The sequence below is a fragment of the Clavispora lusitaniae genome (assembly GCF_014636115.1).
Source record: "Clavispora lusitaniae strain FDAARGOS_655 chromosome Unknown tig00002663_pilon, whole genome shotgun sequence".
NCBI classification, from domain to species: Eukaryota; Fungi; Ascomycota; class Pichiomycetes; order Serinales; family Metschnikowiaceae; genus Clavispora; species Clavispora lusitaniae.
In genome coordinates, this window is record NW_027093982.1 from 765,144 (window position 1) to 782,327 (window position 17,184).

General features: G+C 45.2%; 6 protein-coding genes across 6 annotated transcripts; 4 read left to right on the top strand and 2 right to left on the bottom strand. All coding sequences in view use genetic code 12, as the record gives it.

Moving 5' to 3' along the window:
* Window positions 1–200: 200 nt before the first annotated feature.
* On the top strand, window positions 201–2,114 carry FOB63_004974 (uncharacterized protein; the record flags this gene model as incomplete). The annotated part of the gene is made up of 1 exon (XM_002617356.2): window positions 201–2,114. One exon carries the CDS (start codon window positions 201–203, stop codon window positions 2,112–2,114), a length of 1,914 nt encoding a protein of 637 aa, XP_002617402.2.
* A 1,907-nt stretch (window positions 2,115–4,021) lies between these two features.
* PGA13 (Pga13p) lies at window positions 4,022–4,861 on the top strand (the record flags this gene model as incomplete). The annotated part of the gene is made up of 1 exon (XM_002617354.1): window positions 4,022–4,861. One exon carries the CDS (start codon window positions 4,022–4,024, stop codon window positions 4,859–4,861), a length of 840 nt encoding a protein of 279 aa, XP_002617400.1.
* Window positions 4,862–6,935: 2,074 nt separating this feature from the next.
* On the bottom strand, window positions 6,936–9,260 carry SSY5 (Ssy5p; the record flags this gene model as incomplete). The annotated part of the gene is made up of 1 exon (XM_002617353.1): window positions 6,936–9,260. The coding sequence occupies one exon, from the start codon at window positions 9,258–9,260 to the stop codon at window positions 6,936–6,938; it is 2,325 nt and encodes a 774-aa protein (XP_002617399.1).
* A 1,182-nt stretch (window positions 9,261–10,442) lies between these two features.
* On the top strand, window positions 10,443–11,816 carry FBP26 (fructose-2,6-bisphosphatase; the record flags this gene model as incomplete). The annotated part of the gene is made up of 1 exon (XM_002617352.1): window positions 10,443–11,816. The coding sequence occupies one exon, from the start codon at window positions 10,443–10,445 to the stop codon at window positions 11,814–11,816; it is 1,374 nt and encodes a 457-aa protein (XP_002617398.1).
* Window positions 11,817–12,716: 900 nt separating this feature from the next.
* On the bottom strand, window positions 12,717–13,262 carry UBC9 (E2 SUMO-conjugating protein; the record flags this gene model as incomplete). Its single annotated transcript, XM_002617349.1, has 1 exon — window positions 12,717–13,262. One exon carries the CDS (start codon window positions 13,260–13,262, stop codon window positions 12,717–12,719), a length of 546 nt encoding a protein of 181 aa, XP_002617395.1.
* A 988-nt stretch (window positions 13,263–14,250) lies between these two features.
* On the top strand, window positions 14,251–15,231 carry PEX19 (Pex19p; the record flags this gene model as incomplete). Its single annotated transcript, XM_002617348.1, has 1 exon — window positions 14,251–15,231. The coding sequence occupies one exon, from the start codon at window positions 14,251–14,253 to the stop codon at window positions 15,229–15,231; it is 981 nt and encodes a 326-aa protein (XP_002617394.1).
* Between the last annotated feature and the right edge of the window lie 1,953 nt (window positions 15,232–17,184).

The following is a 17,184-nucleotide window of genomic DNA, read 5'->3' on the forward strand; positions in this document are numbered from 1 at the left end:
ATACAAAGAAAAGAATAAAAGCAATTGCAGTGAGCTCTATTCCGGCGAAGGTCATCGCCATACTACTGAAGAGAAACGTTGTAGCAGATGGGCCAAGTGGATTAGGTGTGGATATGGGTTGTGCACATAACAATGTAGATGTCCTTTCATCTCATCTTGTCGTTTTTTTCCACCACAAACAGTTGATCTTAATTTCCAAAATGGGAAAATTGAAAAAGGGCAGAAAGTCCCAAAACAGAAGACACAACCCCGTGGCAAGAAAAAACGGCGCCTCGGGGAAACAGGACTCCAAAGAAGAAACCACAAGACAAAACAAAATTGTTCCGCTCATCGCCAAATTATCTTCATCTGCCACAAACGACCAGTCGCTAGCACTTTCGACAATTGGAGTGCTTGCAGAAGATGAAAAAATGAGAAAGTTGCTTTTGAAGGAACGTTTGGTGGCCACATTGGTGGAAGAAATTCTTAGCAAATCCAGCGACGATGAGCTTATTGTCGAGGCATACGGGGTATTGAGAAACTTGACTATAGAGGAAGGCTACGATGTTGCAATGCACTTGTGGCGGTTGAAAATCTGGACCTTCATCCAAAACGGCCTCGAGAAGATCCAAAAGTCGTATGAGTTCTTGAACTCGGACCCTAAGAAATTGGACAAGAAAAGAGCACACTTGTTGTTTGACTTTACTGAAAATGTCTTGTCGCTCATTGTGGCCATTGCCAGTTGCTCCGAGGATTTGTACGATAACATTTACGCCGACATTGATCCTGTGGTGAAATTGGTGATTGACGTACTCAATTGGAACATTCCCAAACTCAGAACGTCAACCAAGTTGTTCAATGCGTTGCTCGACTTCATTTACGAATTTGCATCTGACTCCGCTGCGTTTGTTTCGGACTTGGCAGCGCAAGAGTCCTTTTCTTTGGCCCTGTTGGAAGAGGCGGTCCAACTGTCTGCACATGCGCAAAACAACTTGGGCAAGGTCATTGTGCAAGGCATCAAATTCCATCTTTACGAGGTGCAAAGCAGCTTGGAAGAAGACAAACAGACTGCATGTTTATCTATCTTGAAGAGCATTTTCGGCACAATCACACAACTCGATCTTGAAGAGATGAACCGTCAATTGAGCCAGAAGGAGAAACTCCCCGAACCCAAGCCGGCTGATGACGAAAAACCACAAAACATTGACATTGCATTTGGTTCTGACTCGGCCGAAAAGATCCAGGCGAGATTCGATCTCCAGGCCATCGATGTCACCATCGATTTATTCACCACCATGTGCGAATATTTGGCCATAAACGAAAGCCATGTCGAAGAGTCGGTGTCTTTAAACAATGAGCTTGTTGCATTTTTGTTGGATGTTGCCTTTCCCTCGTGCTTGCATCTTTTGAAGTATAACCACGAACATGCGCAAGTGTTCCAACTCACAGTCAAAGTGCTAGTGGCACTCAATAATTTGTGCTGGTTGTTCTTGTCAAACGAAACAATCCCAGTCGAATGGTACACCAAAATTCCACTTTTGTGGGACGCCGTGGACTCCGTTTCGGTGCTGGAAAATATGGAGGTGCAGAAACTTGTTCTTAGCATATTGTGGGCGCTTTCAAAGAGCGTCGGGCCCGAAGTACGCAACAAAGTCACCCAGGCACACATCACAGGATTATTGGAGAAATGCACTCAGTTGACGCAAGGCCTGAGCATCGCCGATGAGCCTGTCGCAGTTTACGAGTTTCTATTGTCTGCTATTGGCTTTTTGGGCTCGGTGGCCCAGGTTATAGGAAACACAGACATGACCCGGGAGATTGGCGAGTTCCTTTTGTCGCAGATTGCGCATTATGTTGTCGAAGAAAACCATCATAAGGAACGCAAGGCGGTGGAGATCCCGTTCGAGTGCTTGAACTTGATGTACGACATATTTGGCGACGCTGAGTACGACTATGACTTACCTGTGTTTGTGGAAGGCGCCTATCTTGATCGTCTTAGGCAATTGGAGCCTGCTGTCAAAACGTGCTACAAGCAAATTGACAAGAACCGTGACAAAGACTTGAAGATTCGTGCAGAAGAAGTGTATGGGAACTTGGGTCGTTTTATAGTCTACAAGGAGCGTGAGAGGGCATGAGGAACAAAAAATGAACGATTTTGATGTTTTTGGGTGGCCAATTGTCTTGCATGGTCAGTACTAAATGTATAATAAATGTGATACTAGTATGGCGAAACTTTTACCTCATTTGAGTTGGGAAAGATCTTGTAAAGTTTTTTCTTGGCCATACAGTATTGTCTTGTATACGCATTAATAGCTTTAGGGTTTGAATACCGACTTCCAAGAACGTAAGACAAGAGCCCCAATAAGCTCAAGTTGGTTCTTTTGCATGCATGTGTCTAGTGCTCATCTTGGCCCATTTATTTGAGTCACTTACTTATGCCTACTAGGACAGTTCTGGCTAATACTAGGAAGGTTGACTTAACTGAGATAAGACTAAAATAGTACATTTCAGGACCCCACACTTTAATGGACCCTGTATACTCCACCTCAGGATGCAACACGCCCAATCCTCTAAGCCTAATATTGCTCCATGTTAAATTGCTTTTTCTTGCATCCCAACAAGAAAGTTGCATTAGTTGAGGGCAGAAACTTCAACTGGGTGTATTGTGAGTAGATTGTAGAACATTTACGAAATATGGTGTGTTACTTCCTGTACGACCCAATCCGAATTAGCTTTCAGAATTCCGCAGAATATAGTTTGAAAGGCTACACTTCCCTATTGAGAAATCGTACGGCGACATTTATCTTTTTGTCTTTGTTGAGCCTTCTTGGACCATTTTCCTTCCTTTTGATCAAGATTACTAAGAAGCTAAGTATGATTAACATCAAGGTTAGGACTATACATCCGCGCTCGGCGAACAAAGTAATCACACTTCCGTAAATGGATTAGGCATACATTGCTTGTGCAGTCACTCCACTTCGGTAATTGGAATGGGAGTTTTAAGCGACGGTGCGGTTGTCGGAGCTTTTTTTTAGCATCGGGTGTTTGAAGCTCTTGCCGATGGAAACGATTCAAAAACAACTCTGCTATTTGGAATGTAGGGAGATCAAGGAAAGCGTGTCCCGTCAAGATCGAGTGACGTAGTGAGGCGATTGGGGCTACAGATTTATTGTATTACGCTTAGTGTAAACATGGGAATTCATGAGTTTAGGTTTCATTTAGTATTACACTGGCTTGACATGATTAGTATTACACTGGCTTGACATTAGACTTCGGGCTTGACATTAGACTTCGTGCTTGACATAGAATTAGGCCGACAACAGGGGTATCCTATTCCACGTTTACATCTTGAACCTTCAATGTTGAGACGATTCCCATTGCTCTCAAGTTCCATGACTGTCGGGCAAAAATAGAGAGGTCACTCAAAACCGTTCTCGATTGAGCGCTCGAAAATTGACCAAAACAAAAATAAACACATGGTTACCCCCCGGCATTACTGCACTTTAGCACGTTTTTCTGGTTTTTTCCATGGGTAAAACTTTCGACGAACCAAAGATAACCAATAGCCCAGGCAAGATGCAGTATGCGGCAAGCGTTTGAAGCCGCGCGTGATGTCCCCATTGGGCAAATACCCTCACACATTGCCGCGGCGTGACGTCATCCGTCAACTTAATAGCGCCGTTGCATGCACATTGTCTCGCTTGCACAGGCGGCCCATTTGACATAAGCTTTGGCAGAACGGTCAGATCGTCGCAAGAGACATGTCGTCGGGAAATAAAGTGGAGCAATTGTTTGAAAAGCGCAAAATCCAGCCCGTATCAGGACGGAAAGCCAAACATGCGGGGCCCAAAACGGAAATGGTTAAGTCGGTGGTTCCTGACTATGCATGCATGAAAAAAAGGAGATCTTTGCCATATGGTGAGACCTCGCTATTTTTAGCCCCGAGCCATCGAAACCACCAGTATATAAGAGTGGGAAAAGACCCCGAGTCCTTCTTTCTTCTCCATCAAAAACAACCCACACAAAAAAACTAATATTCACAATGAAGTTTTCCACCGTCGCTAGTGCCTCTGTCGCTTCTTTCGCTGTTGCCGATGCCTTCAAGTTGAAGGTTTCTTCTGACGACAACCTGGTTTCCGGTTTCGCCTCCAGCATCCACGAGGGTGCTGGTATCAACTACCTTCTCGTTGCCCCCAACGGAGACGAATTGCTGGAAGAGGGCGGCCAAATTACCTCCTCCGCCGTGGCTGGTCTTCCTTCTCACTTGGGTGTTCTGGCCACCTACCTTGCTCTTGGCCCAGCCATCACCCCAGCCCTGTTCACTTTCGACAACAACGGAGAATTGAAGGGTGACAAGCCATTCTACGCATGCAACAACGTCAACGACCCATACAACTACTCGCAGAAGCTGAAGATCATCATGGTCGCCGACTCTGCTCCAAACGACAGCTGTGTCGAGGTCAAGCTCTCTAAGGATGGCGACTCTGGCTCCGGTTCCGCTGCCTCCTCTGCTGCCCCATCTTCTGCTGCTCCTTCCGGCTGGTCCAACGCCTCTACTACCGTCTACGAGACTGTTACTGGCTACACCACCTACTGCCCAGAGTCCACTGTCGTGACCCTCACCACCTGCGAGAACCAGAAGTGTGCTCCTACCGCCGTCACTGTCACTGAGGCCACCACCCTCACTGTCACCGGCGAATGTGTTGTGCCAGCCACCTCTGCTCCAACCTCTGCTGCTCCAGTTCCATCCACTTTGGTTTCTTCTGCTGCTTCTTCTTCTGCTGCCCCAACCCCAAGCACGATTACCCCAGAAAACGGTGCTCAAAAGATGGCTGCTGGCTTTGCTGGTTTGGCCGGTGCCGCTGCTGCTCTTATGCTCTAATGGGTTTCCCTTTAATTTTCTTCTGTCGCTATTATTTTATTCTGAATAAAACGTTTGTTCCTTTTTGAAACTTGTACGAGGCGAACTAAGTCCTTCTGCTATGATCCTTGAAGCTGTAGAGCTTTTAGCTTTTGTTGTCTCCCAATGCAATCGTGTGGTATGTTTACTATTCTGCTTCATGAGGAAGACAAAGCTATTTCACTGGGAAAACCAAATGATTGGAAACTGTCAGTCCTCTTCGAAGAGCCTCAAAATAAGAAAGAAGCAGTCATCTCCATTACATTTTCACTTGTATATGTAATCTGTCTCTCGTGAATGACCCAAATACACTTGGTGTTACTTCCGACGAACTTTATTTCGCTTGCAACAACGGAGTGGAAATGCCTCTCTCGAAATTCAGTGTAATTGAACTCAGGTTGGTCTTCATCAATCTCTCAACTGTGTATATCCTATAGAGAATCAGTTACGTTAAGCTAATTCTGATACCAAATTTACATTTGACAAACCGGCATACTTACACAGCCTGGCCATGTTTAATGATTTTGCCAATTATTTTGTTTATACCATATTCTAGTTAAACTACAGCATTAATTCCTGGGTTTCAGCTACATTAAGGATGTGAGAAGACATCTGCTGATTTTTTAATTGTTTTTTGCTTGGATTTGTATTTTTTATTGATGTTGGACGTGTGTGACTTCTGTAGAGACAAAGAAAATACAGTAAAAAAATGAGAACCTAAGGAAGGTGTCCTACATAAAAATGAAACAAGCCAATTAAAAAATCATTCCATAAATAATCTTTCAAGAGAAAAGAATTTTAACCGTCACTTATTCGTACTAAAAATGCCTGAATAGTAGGTATCAGTTTGAAAGTATCACAAATAAACTTTATCCGTTATTCTCAATAAAAAGCGGAACCGAATTATAATGAGAATCATAATCTTGAGACATGCTAAGTTATACTATTCTTTTCCGAATCTATGGCTTTTGCACGGAATATCACCTAGATTATGAGTATGTAAAAAATATTAAAAGTTATGCAAATCGCTTGTTTCACTCTTCATCTGACCGTAAGATACGCGCTGAGCATATTCTTGATATTTTCAGGAACTATTACATGGATGTTAATGGTTCATGTTTTAGGAAAAGCAAAGGTGTGAGCAACATAATCATCAATCATCTCGGACTGAAACTTTCCGTTTATTGTAACAAATATGCTACAATTAACTCAAAATGTAGTGACAATTCAGATCTCATCTAGACTTAAATTGCAAAAATCAAAGAATTATCTCTCAAGAAATGGGAGAATGTAACTTTCCGGTTCCCAACCGCACATTTGTGTGTTTATTTAAGTATTCTCGACCATGACTAATGAGTCGAAGTTGCACGACATTAACGGTTCTAATGTCAGACATTCTGGAGGTGCAAACGTCGCAGACGTCGCAGATGTCGCAGATGTCGCAGATGTCGCAGATGTACGGGTTTCATAACATTGGTGTATGGATGTTTGTCAATTTGGTGTACGGGTTTTAGGATGGTGTACGGGTTTATAAGGTTTAGAATGTACGGGTGTATTTGCTTTTGTGGCACTCACCTACACCCGTTTTCGTGCCACAAAACCGATTTGCACCTTCGTACTACATTTTTATTTAGCTGACTAACGATGAAAGGTATTGTTTATCAAAATAACTTGAAAAGTACCTAATTTCTAGAGCTATTCTGAATGAATATATTAGCCTCCTTGTCTGAGTGGGTTGACACGCTCGTATAATGATTAAATTTAGATTATGCATCTAAAGTAGCACAAAAAAACTCTTGGTGTGTTCTTGATTTAATGATTCTATATGTTTTACTGTTGGTATTTGTGCTTGATTAGATTTCGCTCAAAGAAAAGCCAATTCAAAGTATGGATGGGTTTTATTTGAGTACATTGGTCCTATCAATGCATTCTAAACGACTTTAATAAAATCCTAGATCTCAAAAAAGCATCCAGTGTTAGAGGTGTGGGATTTATTCGTTTTATACTTTTTAAAGTCCTATAGTTACATTCTATTCTTTTACACATTTCTTTTTCACTAGTCAATATCTGGTGGGTATGCTTGTTCTTCCACTCCACTTTCATACTCACTATCATCAGAATCAGATAAGTGAGATTCACTTTCCGAGTCTGTAGCACTGATATTCTCATCCTTTTCACTGACTCCTACCACGCCCCACTTGATTTTTGTCACGTCCTCTAATCTTTCGAGAATTTCTGTCATGGGGGTAAACAAACCAAACTGTCTAAATTCTCCGTCATACAGATGGAGCATTCCCACTACCCCTAGTCCCTTTCTTTCCAGCGACCCCTGCACATCCTCGAGTTTAGTCAAGATCCAGGACCCACTGTCGCCGCCTGCAGCAAAGTAGGTTGTGCTATCGTCGGAGTTGACCACAAATTCCGACGAATGTATCGCTCCATCCAACCAGTACACCAACTTGATTCCATTTAAGTTGCCTTTGGTGAATTTGGTGGTAGACCCATACTTGAAGACAGGAAGCCCATTTGTGGAGTACAGATCTTCTGATTCCGTGATGACAGAATCGACAGAGTCGACTTCATTGATATTGTCCATGTCGATCTCTTTGGTGTATCTGTTGAGATTGATCACTTTGCGCACGTATAAATTGTCGAAGAACAAAGCTGGGTCATACTCGTTGAAGGCGATATCGTCTCCAAGATAGTTCTGGTCGCATTGTAAGAGCTTATTGACTTTGATGATGGCCAAGTCACTTAATCTCTTGTCGCTGATTTCCTTGCCAGTTTTCGTGTTTTTCGCTTGGATCAAAGTACGCTCTCCCCAAATGATTTGGCCAAATCTGGTGCGAGGAAGGTTTCTGACTTCTGTCCGTTTCTTCTTGGTTTTAGAATCTGTCACAGTGACTTCTTTCAAAGGAAATATTTCGTCTAGTTGCTTCAACACCAGCGCATATGCTAGTTTGGAGTCCATGACAGAGTTATCGCCTTCGATATCGTCAAGCTTTTGATATTCGGCTGAAAGGGCCTTCTTGTACAAGCCAATCAAAACAGACAGCGGAGAAGACACGTGTGGATACTCCACCACATCTTCGCTCTTGTTGAGACAAACATGGCCACATGAGAGGGCAAATTTGGAATTTGCATATGACGTGAGCTGTGGTTGTGAAGACACATCGATTTTAGGATAGATGAAGCCTCCCATTGTACCGGAAATACGAGACGACGTTTCAACAGATAAAGATAAAGACATGGGCGGTCTCATGGGGTCCGCCGGGTTTCTGAAGGGAAGCTTGAATTTCTGCACATTCCCAGCAAGAGGAGCGCTTGTCAGAGAAGCGAGTTCGATCTGGTTTTTGGCTACCATGACATGCACGTCATCGAAGAGATCGGTGATGCTGCTGATGATCCTTTGGTTGTCCTCGGTGAAGGAAGGATATCCAAAATACAAACACAAAACGTTCATATCTCTGTCGATACCACGAGCAATGGGAGCTATGAACGAGCCGTTTTGCTCCTTGAGGCCCATCGGGCTGTTTGCAATTTTGGAAATGATCCGGCTGATCTCCCGTTGGTTGGGCAACTCCTGTCCTCCATTGACGCCGACAGCGAAGTTGCGAGGCTTCTGGATCGAATCCGGGGCCACCGCAACTCGAGAAGAGCTTTTGAGCGTCAAGCGGAAGTCATTAAAAGCCTTGCACAACAACAACTTCAAGCGGATGTACGCATCGTCCTTCAACAAGTTGTCGTAGTAGTGGAGGTAGGTGCGCAAGAGCTTTCTCACATCGTCATTGTTGTAGGAAGTGAAGCACCACTGGCCGTCTAGAGCGTCGATGTTTTTCACGGACTTGCGGAACTCCTTGAACCGGTCCATGATGTTGACAACCGACGACGACAAGTTGTCTACCGACGTGACGTACTGGTTCAGAATGTACGAAATGTCCTGCCACAAGGAGTGGAGGCGGTCTGCGATGATCTCCTCGGCGTTGGCGTTGGCGTCGTACCGCGTCTCCTCGGGAATCTCCAAGATCTGCAACGCCTGGCCGTACTCGGAAGCCCGGTTCTTTTTCGCCCGGCTGCCACTGGACATGTACGACGATTGCTTGGTGGAGCTCGAGTACTTGCTGGAAAACACCGACCGGGTGCCTGCCGACGCCAGCGACGTGCCGACCGACATGCTGTTGGAGATGCAAGGGTTTAGGTTGAGGTCTGGGTCGTTGGCAAACTTGGCGCTGGAGTTGTGCTGGAACATGGGCTGGAGATCTTTGAGCGAGTCGGATTCCGAGTGGACACTGGTGGTGGAGGCGGCGCCAGAGGCACAAGGCGTTTCCGGTTTGCTGGCGGGCGCAGACTCTTTTTTCTGCTTTCCCAAAAAACTTTTCATGGTGTTGGAGTAGTTGATAGCGATTACAGTGCCGCACGAATACAGTGCCGCACGAATGCAGTATGATAGCGCAAGAAGATGAAAATTTTATGAGATAAGGACGATATTAAGATGGAGAACGAATTTTAAGATGGAAGAACGAAATTTAAGATGGAGAACGAATATTAAGATGGAGAACGAAATTTAAGATGGAAGAAAACGAAGTTGGCAGAACGTAGTTATCACCATAACCATGAAGGAGCATGGCGTCTGTCAGCCTAATATTTGTAATCGAGCTCTGTAGCAATACATAACGGAGATAACGTTGCCACTTTCTCGAAGCAGAGTCTGATTACAGAATCTGGTCTAGGGAAGTACCAGACGACTTTTCAGTCTCAGTTCTCACTACACTCTAATTACATTCATATACTCCTAGAGTGTACGTGGATATGAGGACGAATGAGAGATGAACCGACGATCAAATTGAGATTTCACGTAGCTCTCAATTTCTATACTTTGATGTAAATCCAGACGATTCGTGACTCTTCTTACAAGCCCATTTGGACGACTAAGATCCAATGTCATGTTCTTGACTTCTAGTCTACTTCGCATTCCAGCAAAAGCAAGAAGCAAATTACTTGAACAACTACAATTCTAACCAAATAGAATAGCTCCAAACAAGACGCCTAAGTTCAGCAGCGATTCTGCTCATTTAAGATATTTCTCTCGTACTGACTCCTTCCATGCGTATAGTTGAACAATGGCCCAGCCTCTATAAAGGCGGTATCGCGTGACACTAGAAACTAGACAGCTGGGGAAAAATTGGTCCATGGTTATTTTCCCGCTTCTCTGCGTCCCGTCATTTGAATTACGTTGCGTTTTCTACTTGGTTTTCCATTTGTATTTGAAGTGTTTTCCAGTTGTTTTCTCGTTTTCTTGCTTTCCATTCTTGTGCTTGGTCTGTTTTCTCCAGTTCTCACCTCGACACATTCTGTATATAATAGGGTTACCTTCCTCCGCTTTTCCACTGGCACTGCGATTCACGGCACGGTTTCTTTCTTTCCCGTTTTCTTTCCACAGTTCCGACTCCGCCAAGAGACGCCTTGTGTTTATTTGTATTCTTGCGCCCTTCGATTCCGATCCGAGGCCCCCATATCCTGTTAAGAGCCGTGTGCTTCCGTTGGACCCTTCCCTAGTCCAGCCATGCCAGTTTATTCCGTTTCCCATGTGGAGAATGTCCGAATCTGTGTCATTATGGTGGGCTTGCCCGCACGAGGCAAAAGCTTGATTGCCCAGAAAATCGTGCGCTATCTTCTGTGGCTCTCCATCAAGTCCAAATGTTTCAATGTGGGGTCGTACCGACGGACATTGGCCGGTCCGCATGTGAGTTCGGATTTCTTCGACCCCAGCAACAAAGAAGGCATGGAAATCCGTGCCCGCGCGGTCGACTTGGCCACGGCAGACATGATGAAGTGGTTTGCTGAAGAGAGCGGTGTGGTGGGCATTATCGACGCCACGAATCTGACCAAGGAAAGACGCAGCAAGTTGCTCAAGTTGTGCCGCGAGAACCTCATTGAGCCGATCTTCTTGGAGAGCTGGTGCAACGACCACGACCTTATTTTGCAGAACATAGCCGACGTCAAAACCACGTCGCCCGACTACGCCGATGTCGACTCTGAAGTGGCCACGCGGGACTTTTTGGACCGCATCCGCCGCTACGAGGCCACGTACGAGACGCTCAATGTTGAGGACGACGGTGCCTTGACCTTCATCAAGTTGGTCAATGTCAGTCTGCAGATCATCGTCAACCGCATCGAGTCGTACTTGGAGTCTCGCATAGTCTACTACGTGATGAATTTGCACATCAAGCCGCGGTGCATCTGGTTGCTGAGACACGGCGAGTCCGAGTACAACTTGACGGGCCAGATTGGCGGCGACTCGAACCTCTCGGAGCGGGGATGGAGATATGCGAAAAAGCTCCCGGAACTTGTGTTGAAGTCGCTCGGAGAGGAAAACAAGCACACCAACTTGACTGTGTGGACGTCCACGCTCAAGCGCACACAGCAGACGGCGTCGTTTTTGCCGTACAAAAAGAAGTTGGAGTGGAAGGCGTTGGACGAGTTGGACGCTGGCGAATGCGACGGCATGACCTACGAAGAAATCGAGCAGCAGTTCCCCGAGGACTTCAAGGCCCGCGACGACAACAAGTACGAGTACCGCTACCGTGGCGGCGAGTCCTACCGCGACATTGTCATTCGGTTGGAGCCCATCATCATGGAGTTGGAGAGACAGGAGAACATTCTTATCATCACCCACCAGGCGGTGTTGCGGTGCTTGTATGCGTACTTCATGAATGTGCCGCAAGAAGAGAGCCCGTGGATGTCGATTCCGTTGCACACATTGATCAAGCTCGAGCCCAGAGCGTACCTGACGATAGTGTCCAGAATGAAGGCCGATATTCCTGCGGTCAGCACCTATAAGGAGAAGGGCACGTCGCAGCTTGGCGAGCTGGCTGACAGTATTTCTGTCAAGAGCAGGGATATCATCAACCAGTACACGGACATGGCAGGGCGTTAGGGTATAAGAATAAAACCAGTACTTAGACACCTACGATGCGCATGGATGCAATGGGTGAAGATGGGTCATCTTGTTAAATCCAGAAAAGTGAAGTAACGACGCAATGATATGATAATATGGTTGAACACTAAGTGGGCATTCGATGTAGGATGATTGGGTGAGTAGAAACTGTAAGCGATAGTATGGATTAGAAAAAAAGTAGTAAATGTTTCAAACACTTGGTCAGTATAATCGATGAATATTTGCACTTTACTCACCTTAGCCTCACTTGTCCAAACGAAAGGCATGCTTTACTTTCCATAGAATATAAACAGGTCTAGAGTCTTCAAATGGGTAAGCGATGTCTTTGAAAAACACTCTTGAGGCCAAAGTAAAAAGCCTTTCTGAGTGGTTGTTTAATATAAACGCTAGCATCCAATAAAATCCAAAATTACTGCTGACACATTCAATCCAAAGCTAGCTATGCGCATTAGGGTAGTGTGAGATGAAAGAATGGATAGAGGATACGGAATCAACTTGGCTGCTACTTAAAGCAAAAGAATTCGATCCATTTGACGCCGCCCAAAAATGATAAACTTTGTTACTTTGCATGTTCTCTAGTGATCTGATGATGGATACATTTCGCAGCTCATACATTTAAACGTGCCATCGTGAAGACAAACGGCATATCCCGATGTATCTTACGGAGTTAAACTACAACTATATCTCAAATGATTTCGAATTATGGCCAAACAGCTCCAATACATGTCCATCATGAATTTTGGTGTCTAATATGTATCATCTGATGTACTGGTCAAAATGATTGTGGATGTTCCAAAAAAGTCTAGAGAAAACGCTGCATTCCAATGAACTGGCTATCCTTCTGTTACAGAAACATCTATTGGTACATATTATACATGGCTAAGTGGCCGTGGCGTATCTTTTCGCCTGCTCCTTCACCTTCTTCTCGTAGGTCGTTCTGTCCTTGCTGAAGGCCTTCCACGCGGGCTCCTGGGCCGGCGAGTCCGGGTTCGGGTTTGTGAGAAGCTCCTGGATGCCCAACACAATCTGCTTCAACGTGATGGCCGGCCGCCAGTCCTGCGACTCGTTCAAAATCGACAAGCACACGGTTCCGCTCGGGTACACGTTCGGATGGTAGAAGCCCGCAGGAAACATCACCTTGGGAGGCTTGGAAGGGTATTCCTCGGAGAAGGTGATGCTGACGGGGTATGTGGCGTCGGCCCAGAGCGAGTTGGGCTTGCCTGGAATGCCTGCGTCCCAGTGGGTCAAGTCCAAGGAGCCGTCTTCGCTTTTCTTGGGTCTGGCGTAGAAGCCGAACGGGTGGTCCTTTCTCCACTGTTTTCTTTCCTCCTGCAACCGGGTCTTACAAAGAGACATGGTGTCGCGGGCGGTGGTTTTTGTTGGAGATGTTTTTGCTTTGGTTTTTTGTGCGCGCGGCCTGTACATGGGGCGGCGGCGGCGGCTCCGGGCGAAGATACTGGGCGAGAAAGGCGCTTGGCCGCGCGACCGCGCTATCTATTGGATGCTTTGGCCCGATATCTTTTGGGCGAACGCTGTCGGCGAAGGCTACCGAATTTGGCTGTCTGGACGACCTAACTGGGCAAAGTGGGGAGATCTGGAAAAGCCGGAACAGCTGGGCGCATGGGCACATCCTGTTTTCTGTCCGTCCATTGGCCCTAATGTATGTACTTCGCCTGACTTCCCTCGCCCAATGTCATTTTCACTTTCGGGCTGAAGACCCCACCATGATTGCATGGAGGCACCTTGACGGTCTTTCTGGTGTACTGTTGCATTCATGGACTGGTCTGGGCTTCCTGCCGTAGTCGTTCTATCACATTTGAGAGGCCGTCAGGTAAACAAGTTGTTTGCCAACATATTCGATGTGAACGTAAGTCCTCAAACACTTCAACTGGATCAGTTCTGTTGGAAAATCATCCGAACTCGCGTTCTAACAGGCTCATTTCCAGTATTTGTAGCCTTTTTGAGCACATCCGTCTTCAAAATGTCTAATTCACGTACAGGTGAAGCATGAGGTCGTCAGGAATTTGCCATACTCTGACTTTGCAGGACTCCTCGATGATAATTACTTCAAAATGTTCAGCTACAAACGAGTACGTTTGAGTGGCTAGTTCTCTCTGTCCCATTTGACTTTCAAGCCTTCTGGCTTTCGCAAGCATACACAAGGCACTAAGACGACCAATGAAAACTCTAGTAAAATCACTCGCTTCCAACTAAATTACACAAACTAAATCGGCTTGCCGTTCTCCTATAAAATCTATCATGGTGTTCTTGTGTTGCTACTGCTTTGCATCGCTCAACCGTCTATATTCTATTGGGCTAGTCATAGCGTGGTTTCGTCTACATCAATGACAAAACGCCTCTTTTTAACGTTAAATCACTAACAGCCTCACGAAAAGATGTAGATGTCTAGACTATGGAACGCTCAGATGCTTTCCCATTAGCCTCGGCGAAAGTGTGGGGTGCCTGCACATGTGACTTATCACCAACTACTTTCTTCCCAATGGCCGATCCAGCTCCAGAAAAACCCGTGCCGTCTGTGGCTCCAGAAGACAATGACAGCGACTTGGACGACTTGTTGGACGAGTTCGACGAGCAAATCTTGAGCCAGCCGCCAGGTGTGGAGAAAAAGCAAGAGTCGCAGTCTGCCACCACCAAAGCTGAACCGGCCGAGGAAGAGTTGACACACGATATCGAAAAGTTGATCAAAGACCTCAAGATCGAGGATCCTGAGGCAAAGGCGCAGTTTGAGCAGCTAGTAAAGCAGTTTGAGCAGACAGAGGGGCCCAAAACGGCCGCCTCCAACGAGAAAGTGCAGAATAACACGACACCAGCGCCGTTTGACAATGTCATGCGTGACACCATGCAGCGATTGCGGCAATCGGGCCAAAACATTGACGAGCAGTTGAAGAACGACCCGGTTTCGGCAAACCCGGAAGATATGCTTGCGCAACTTCTTTCGGGAATGGGAAGCGGCGAATCGGGCGACGTGGACATGTCGAAGCTTCTCACCGACATGTTGGAGCAGTTGCTGTCGAAAGAGGTGCTTTACGACCCGATCAAGGACCTCAACACGAAGTTCCCCGAGTATTTAAAAGAGAAAAAGGGCGTCTTGCCCGACGACGAACACCATACTTATACCAAGCAGTATGAGCTCACGACAGAGATTGTCGCTGTCTTTGAGGCGCCAGAGTACAACGGTGACGACGAGGCGACGCGTGATAAGGTAAACGCTTTACTTGAGTCTTTGCAAGAGTTGGGTAGTCCGCCAACAGAGTTGGTGGGAGAGGACAAGGATTTCCCTGGATTTGGGGGAGAAGAAGGCTTGGACTTCAACTCGAAGGACTTGCCGCCTGATTTTGAGAAGGAATTGGAGCAAGGATGCAAGCAAACGTAGAAGCGGGTGCTAGGATTATGTACTTGCTGTCGATTGTTTTAGCTTCCATTCGCTATTTCATTTGGATGCCTTTTATTGATCTAATATACAGAAAAGTGCTACCTTATAGTACTAGAGGGTATACTCTTTAACATGCTTGCAACTCTTTTATCTCACATCACAGATAGTGCGCAGCTATTATACTTCCTGATAACTTTTCAACCTGAGAGGTAGAAGAGATCTTAAAAAGCTCGAGGGCCTTATGAGGTATCGGATTAACAGGAATAATTATCTTTACATAAATATTCATCTCTATCGTATTCCATCTTCAGTCTTTGTCGATGTATACACTTTAAGGCGAATAAGCAGTTTCGTCGGTAAGAAATGGCATGTTTCACCACGCCTGTGTATCGATATTATGGTGCTTTGTGACATGGCTGTCTATTTCATAATTTCGTATTCTTTCCTTCAATTGCATTGACCTTTCCCATTTCTATCTTCCATAATCTTCAGTAGCTGCTATCAGATGCTTAGTTGATTCCCTTTTTTTCTCGATCTTTTCTTTAGAACGCTTTCGTAGATGTTCAGCCAATGCCTGTGAAACCATTTGTGCAATAGCCTCAACTCCATGCTCTCCCTGGCTTCTTGCTGGTAAATCAGAGATCAATCCATGAGAGTCTCTAGACATCAGCAGAGTGGAATTTTCAATAGAGGCAAAAGTGTTGGACATTTGTGCAAGCTAGTGTATTCAGATGGATATTATCGGGATGGGGATGATCCTTAGAGAAGAATCCATGCTACAGGGAAAAATGGTGATCCTATATACTTGAGTTTCTCATGAAGAGACCTTTGTCCATGGCATTGCCAAGGCATTGCCGTAACATCTTCTATGATAACAGGAAAGTGCTCACCGCATTGACATGATAGCAGAGAAGAGCTCACGTCTTTTCTGTCCTAAATTGGTAATTTTGGAACGAAGAAAATTTTAGATTGTGTGCATATACGTCACTGTAGTTTGTTCTCAAGCATGCCACTAGTTGCATATAGCATCGGCAAAATATGCTTGTACGCAAAACGTGCATGATGCTGCATATATATTTTTATGCATGTACAATCAAGTTATTTCTTTCCTCTTTCAATCTTCTGAGCTTCCATCGCCGTGTGACACTTTCGAAGATAAGCGGGGTGACGTCCGAAGAATACACTGGATAATATGCTAATGAGATTTTCCAGTAAGAACTTACTCTAAAACAACCCAATTCAGCACTGTGATATACAGATGTATCTTCTTTGGTACTTTAGATACGATAATATGAAACTACCTTGTGAAAAGACTGGGAGCCGATGATAGTTCGTAATACGGCGTCACAAATATTGACACACGAAACACTATGCAGTCATTAACTGGTCTCTACCTGGCCAACTTCGGTGGCCCCTCATCCACTCCATCATCAGTAAGCCCCCTTGTCCTTTCTTCGTCTCAATACCATGGATTTATCATTTGTTTGTGTGATGTTTGTTTTATCATCTATCCCTTATTACTTCATTACACGCTTACCGTACCCTTGGAGTACCATAGTTACTTGCGTTTACGGATTCCAACATTTCAAATTTATGGCAACAGGCGTGGCCTTGTATGCCACAATTGTTTGAAAGAGGTGAATAAAACTTTTGCATGATATATAGCATTATCTTGCGTACATAAATTTGTTTCTACTATGAATGAACTTTGTTTACCGTTTGCCAATAGGTGTTACCTATTAATGTAGTGAGCACGCGAGCAATTTCTCTATTCGTTTCGATGAAAAGAAATGTGTGGCCAAGTAAGTCGGTCTATCGATATTATCATGCTCTCTGTCACGGTTGCCTCTTTCACCATGAGATTGTTGATTGATTTCGATTTTATAACGATGCCGCGTGATTTCCGTTTTGTTCACAAATGGCCTCTTTTTTCTAATTTTCGTGAATGCGACT